Raw genomic sequence first — 6857 nt, 5'->3', positions numbered from 1 at the left:
ATGTATATATGCATGTATACATTCATATGTAAATGCATAATACATTCATATATAATGTATATATAATGTTTAATGGCTCCCCTTCCCAGCCATTTGGGTGAACGTAGTTTACAGTTTTCTAAGGGGCTAGGGGAGTCCTGTGAGGGGAGCATGGAGGAAAAGTGATGAGTTTTTCCAATGAAAGTCTACATCTGTGCCTTGCAAACCAGTTCATCTGCACCATTTTTCTAGATTCCACATACATGCGTTAATATACGATATTTGTTTTTCTCTTTCTGACTTACTTCACTCTGTATGACAGACTCTAGGTCCATCCACCTCACTACAAATAACTCAATTTCGCTCCTTTTTATGGCTGAGTAATATTCCATTGTATATATGTACCACATCTTCTTTATCCATTTGTCTGTTGATGGGCATTTAGGTTGCTTCCATGACCTGGCTCTTGTAAATAGTGCTGCAATGTTGTCCTGTGTTTTTTTCATCCCTTCTGAAGGCTAAGCTTTTGAAACCCAAAAGCCAATAATAGATTCCATTCTTCCCTGTTTTCTACCTTATAATTCTTTTCCTGAGGTGAAGGATCTGCAAAGGTCTAGATCAGGGTTCTCAATCGCAGCTGCACGTTACCACCACTCTGAGTGCTCAAAAACGAATACAAATGCAGTAGATCTTCTTCCTGAGCCTCTGATTTAATCAGCCTGGGGTAGAGCACAGACACTGATATTATTTAACTGGCTCCCCAGCAGATTCTAGCTGTAGTCAGGATCAAGCATAGTATTGAAAAAGGTCCAACATATCAAAAAATGCAGGGGAAACATCAGCTAATATTGCAAAGCATTTTCCAGTCCTGGTTGGCTAGTACTGCGTTTGGAAGAATGTTGAATGCCCTAGAAGGGAATTTTGACTTTATCATGTTGGGAATGCAAGATATTGAAAGAAAAAATTAAGTAATATTTACTACCTACCTTGTGCTAAGTGCTATGTTGTAAGTATCTAATTTCAGCCTGAGATGAATCCTGCAAGGTGGTCTTATTTTTTAATTTTATGGAGATATAATTGACATGTAACCTTTTGTAAGTTTAAGGTGTGCAAAGTGTTGATTTGATACATTTATATATTTCAATGTGATTGCCACCATAGCATTAGCTAATACCTCTAATATGACACACAATTGTAATTTCTTTTTCATGGTGAGAACAATTAAGATCTAGTCTTTTGCCAACTTTGAGGTTTATAACACTGTATTGTTGACTATAATCACTATGCTGTGCATTAGATCTCCAGAACTTAGTTATCTAGTAATTGTAAGTTTGTACCCTTAAATGACATCTGTACCCCCATTGATCACCGGGGTTGAGTCATCTGATCCGGCTGGCTAGGTGGGTGCCCCTTTCCCCCCTCGCTGCTCCATGTATGTGCCTTGTCGACGAGGATGCCCTTCCCTGATAGAGGAGGACCATTCTTCAGTCAAGGGTATACAAGCCCCTGTGCTCCCCTGCTAGAACCTCCAAACACACTCTCAAGGTCTCATTGCCTTTAGTCTGCATGTGGGGAAATGGTGAGTTTATAGAAATTTCTCAAGGTCGTTGGGTAAGAAAATGGCAGCTCCCTCATTAGAATCCATCTGCTTTTTCAAAACCTAGGCTACTTCATGAAATGCTGTTGCCTCCCAAAGTGACCAGATAAGACAGTGTTTTAATTGAATAAGTCAATGACGAGTCCTGTTAAAATAGTAGAAGAGTGAAAGGTTAGCCCTAAGGAAATGAATAGGTTGTTGGCTGAGGTTGCCTTCTTTTTCAGGTGGTTGTCATCATCCATTTAATGGTTATTACCACTTAGGTCTTAAGCTTTCTTTCAGCATAATTTAGGGAACCAGAATTTAAAATATTCATTTGTATTTGTTCTACAAAAACATAATTCTTTACGAAGTAATCTTTTTTAATCCAATTTCTCCTGATTTATTTGTAGCAATGAGTTTTTTTAAATTTATTATTTATTTATTTATTTATTTATGGCTGTGTTGGGTCTTCGTTTCTGTGTGAGGGCTTTCTCCAGCTGTGGCGAGCGGGGGCCACTCTTCATCGCGGTGCACGGGCCTCTCACTGTCGCGGCCTCTCCTGTTGCGGAGCGCAGGCTCCAGATGCGCAGGCTCACTAGTTGTGGCGCACGGGCTTAGTTGCTCCGCGGCATGTGGGATCTTCCCAGACCAGGGCTCGAACCCATGTCCCCTGCATTGGCAGGCAGATTCTTTTTTTTTTTTTTTTCACGGTGAAAACGCTTTAATGGTGGTACCTGTACAGCATGTGATGTCAGGACAAGAAGAACACACACACACACAGAAAGACGGGGCACCCCTATCAGAGAACAGGCTGTGAGTGAATAAAGAGTTCCCACGGCTTCCATGCTTCACCCGGTACCGCACAGCCCTAGGCCACCTCTTCCTCGGCCTCCTCCTCGAACTCGCCCTCCTCCTCGGCTGTGGCGTCCTGGTACTGCTGGTACTCAGACACCAGGTCGTTCATGTTGCTCTCCGCCTCGGTGAACTCCATCTCGTCCATGCCCTCGCCGGTGTACCAGTGCAGGAAGGCCTTGCGGCGGAACATGGCCGTGAACTGCTCCGAGATGCGCTTGAACAGCTCCTGGATGGCCGTGCTGTTTCCGATGAAGGTGGCAGACATTTTTAGCCCCCGGGGTGGGATGTCACAAACAGCTGTTTTCACGTTATTGGGGATCCACTCGACAAAATAGCTGCTGTTCTTGTTTTGGACGTTAAGCATCTGCTCGTCCACCTCCTTCATGGATATGCGGCCCCGGAACACGGCGGCCACGGTCAGGTAGCGGCCATGGCGGGGGTCACAGGCCGCCATCATGTTCTTGGCATCAAACATCTGCTGGGTGAGCTCGGGCACCGTCAGCGCCCGGTACTGCTGGCTGCCCCGGCTGGTCAGTGGGGCGAAGCCGGGCATGAAGAAGTGCAGACGGGGGAAGGGGACCATATTGACAGCCAGCTTTCGCAGGTCAGCATTGAGCTGGCCTGGGAAGCGCAGGCAGGTGGTGACCCCACTCATGGTGGCTGACACTAGGTGGTTCAGATCACCATAGGTGGGCGTGGTCAACTTCAGGGTTCTGAAGCAGATGTCGTAGAGAGCCTCGTTATCAATGCAGTAGGTCTCGTCTGTGTTCTCTACGAGCTGGTGCACGGAGAGGGTGGCGTTGTAGGGCTCCACCACGGTGTCCGATACTTTGGGCGAGGGCACCACGCTGAAGGTGTTCATGATGCGGTCGGGGTACTCCTCGCGGATCTTGCTGATGAGGAGGGTGCCCATCCCGGAGCCGGTGCCGCCCCCCAGCGAGTGGGTCAGCTGGAAGCCCTGCAGGCAGTCGCAGCTCTCGGCCTCCTTCCTCACGACATCCAGCACCGAGTCCACCAGCTCCGCACCTTCTGTGTAGTGGCCCTTGGCCCAGTTGTTCCCGGCACCGCTCTGACCAAAGACGAAATTGTCCGGCCTGAATATCTGCCCGAAGGGCCCCGAGCGCACGGAGTCCATGGTGCCCGGCTCCAGATCCACGAGCACGGCGCGGGGCACGTACTTGCCACCCGTGGCCTCGTTGTAGTACACGTTGATCCGCTCCAGCTGCAGGTCGCTGTCCCCGTGGTAGGTGCCGGTAGGATCGATGCCATGCTCATCGCTGATCACCTCCCAAAACTTGGCGCCGATCTGGTTGCCGCACTGGCCGGCCTGCAGGTGCACGATCTCCCTCATGGCGTCGGCGGCGGCGGCGTCGGCGGCGGGGGGGAGTCGACGGTACCGGTTGGTTAAGAGCGAGAGCCGAAGAGCTGGCGCGCAGACTGCTCGGCAGGCAGATTCTTAACCACTGCGCCACCAGGGAAGCCCCAGCAATGAGTTTTTATAATTAATTTCAGCACTTTTTGCACTAGTAGAATATAATGTCACTGAACAAAGATAGAAAACTAAACTCCTAAGTGTAAATAAAGTATCCTTGCTACTCCCCTGAGTGGGGTTTACATAACCTTTGCTTTCTTTATATATGAGTGAGGCAGATAATTATCTTACTTTCATCTCTAGGTTGCTTCATTCTCTTTTGATGACAGTTATCAGCATGATTCAGATAAAACTTGCTAGTTATTTCCTTACTTGTGGCCATTAATTTTCTTACTTTCTACTTTTCATTGTTCAGGGCACATGAATGTCCATACTTACTGAATCCATTTTTCCTTCTTAGAATGAGGATGGATAAAATCCCTTCTTCAGAACTTGCTGCTGGATAATTTACTTGCCGAGAGATCACATTCCATTTTATTAAGTGATCTCTTGTTGGAGACATCAGAAAATCAGAATATATTCAAAACGTTGTTTTGCTTCCACTAGTTATCGTACATTTACTTTTCCTAGTAATTCATCTCTAGCAGAGTACGTGACACAGTGTAATTAATGTTGACTCCAATGTGGTCTTCACGTGTTAAACTGGTATGGGGTAAGCCAGGTACATTTCATCACCCATTGTTGAAATGCAAATGTCCTAGTTATGCATCAGGTGTCCAGAAGTATAAGATTCTGATCTGAGAGAAATGCATAGTGAATTCTGCCCTTCTTCTGATGTTTAAGTCATTTCTGCACATCCCTTCCATTCTGGACATGATAGCAAACTTTCCTTTGATGTCGCCAAATCTCCATATTTGTTTCATTTCCTTTTCCAGAGCCACACACTTATTTATCTTCCCTGTGTGTGTTTTGGGGATGTATCTACTTAGTGAAAAAACATTTTCAATAACATCTTCTGCTTTTATGATGTTTCTATCAGCCTTCCCCTTTTATTACACAAGTTGACCTGGGCCCCATCAAAGAAGCAAGGGGCTTTCAACGTATAGGATCCAGTAACACAGAGTAGAGACACATAGTGTGGCAGTAAAATTTAGTTCAGAGAGTCGAGGTGGTTAGAAAGGTGGAGAAATCATGGCTAGTGGAAGAAATAATGAATGAACAGTAGGCGTACTGAAGATGTGTTTCAGGAGGAATATGTGTTTTTAAAAACAAGGTTGGGGCGGAGGGATGACCTAAGAGCTAAAACATAAACACAGTGGTTTATTTTAGGGGATTGGGCTTGAGAGTAATGGGAACACTGGCTTTTCAAGTCTCAGATGGGTTCCCCAGGCTTGTTTAGATTTGACTTTTATTAAAATCTATTACTACTGTTATTTTTTGCTTTTTTCGCTTTTGAAGGCCTCTGTTGTTCTGATATTATATTAGAATTACATTTGGATGGTGGGGGGAATAGTCTTAAAAACTGGATATCCTGATAGTAGGTTGTTTGAAAGTTTCATGGGTAGAGGGGGAGAGGCAAAGGGGAATTTGCCAGTGTTCTCATATTAGGAAAGATGATATGTGAAGAGTGAGATTTCAGAAACTGCTCAGTTAAAGGGGACCTTCTAACTGGCAGAATGGGCAGGGGAAGAGCAGGCTGTGAGGCAGGAATGGAGGAATTGAATGGAGAAACTGAGAGTGCTGGTAAGTTATTATGAAACGGATGCTTATTTTGTGGAAGCTGCTGCCCTGAACTTGTCCATATCAGACCCGCTCGGTGTTCTTGAAACTGGTCCATCGTAGGTTCTGGATGAAAGTCTGTCTTCCTCTTTTGTCCTGATCAACTGCTTTTTCCATCTTGGTGAATGACACCCGGCCAGGTGTAGTAAACAATTGAGAGGGTGTACAGAAAAATAACATGAAGGAAAGTAGTAGAACAAAGCTGTGATATGGAAATGGTTTCTCTCAGATTATAGATAAACATACATAAATAATGCCATCCCACTCTCCCAAATTCCCATCCCTGTGAAATTCTGACCCACCTCAATTATCCTGGCTTTTCTGTGTCCCCAGCAGTGTGTGATGTTCTCCTTCCTTCCACTGTGAGAGCATTTTCAGCCTTGTCTTATACTCCTTGTGGGCAGAGATTATGCCTTAGCTCTTTTTCACTTCCTGTAACAAGTACCTAATACATATTTTCAAATCAAATATAGATTAAAATGCATGGAAGATCTTGAAGTACTGAGTCTATTTGGACTGAATTGGTAAGCTCTGCACTCAGTTTGTAACGAACACATAGATATTTCCATATGTACACACACATGTGTTAACCTTTACATGTGCACATGTATTTGAAGGCAGTGGTGGTTAGAGGTTTGGCATTCAGGCTCTGGACTTGCCTGCCTGGGCTTTGAATCTTAGGTTTATCACCATCCAGCTGTGTGATCTTGGTCAAGGTTTTCAACCTATCCTAGTTAGGTATTCTCTTCTATAACTGGGATGATGTTAGCATCTCTCTTGTAAGACAGTTGTCAGAATAAAATGATATAATACATGTAAAGCACTTAGAACAATCCCTTTCACTAGGGAATACATGCCAAATATTAGCTGTTGATATTATTATTATGGTCTCACTTACAAATTCTTCCATCTGTGTGAGTCTTGTCTCTGATCCCAGATTATAAACTTCTTGTGAGTAGAGACTGTTTCTCTCTCTTCCGTATTTCGTAGCTCAATCTTAAGCAGAGAGTAAACTTTTAATAATCATGTATTTCTTAACTGTTGGAATTAGGGTGCTATTGGAGCCCAGAGAGCTCATGGTGTTTCAGAACATTTCCCTGAAACATTCCAGGCAGTAAAAGTGTAAAGGTAAATGACAGTTCTGAACCCAGAAGAATCCCATATTTGGTTGGAAAGGCCAGGGCCTCTGGAACTTTCTGAGATGGTAATAAGAAATATTTATAGCTATAGGCAAACTCTTTTTCAACAAATAGCATTAAAAAGAAACTATACATTTTCCAAGTTCTACCCAGG

At 44.5% G+C, this 6857-nt stretch overlaps 1 protein-coding gene across 1 annotated transcript; it reads right to left on the bottom strand.

Moving 5' to 3' along the window:
• Positions 1 to 2244: 2244 nt before the first annotated feature.
• LOC309801217 (tubulin beta-4B chain-like) lies at positions 2245 to 3845 on the bottom strand. The gene has a single exon (XM_082615775.1). It carries the CDS (start codon positions 3762 to 3764, stop codon positions 2427 to 2429), a length of 1338 nt encoding a protein of 445 aa, XP_082471901.1. The 5' UTR covers positions 3765 to 3845; the 3' UTR covers positions 2245 to 2426.
• Positions 3846 to 6857: the final 3012 nt, after the last annotated feature.

This window comes from Mesoplodon mirus (assembly GCF_964341445.2).
Source record: "Mesoplodon mirus genome assembly, chromosome: 3".
Lineage (NCBI taxonomy): Eukaryota > Metazoa > Chordata > Mammalia > Artiodactyla > Ziphiidae > Mesoplodon > Mesoplodon mirus.
The sequence above is the reverse complement of the archived record's forward strand: the minus strand, read 5'-3'. Positions and strand labels throughout refer to the sequence as shown.

Coding starts and splice junctions, on each gene's coding strand:
- LOC309801217 (XM_082615775.1), bottom strand. CDS start 3,764: ATGAGGGAGATCGTGCACCTGCAGGCCGGCCAGTGCGGCAACCAGATC.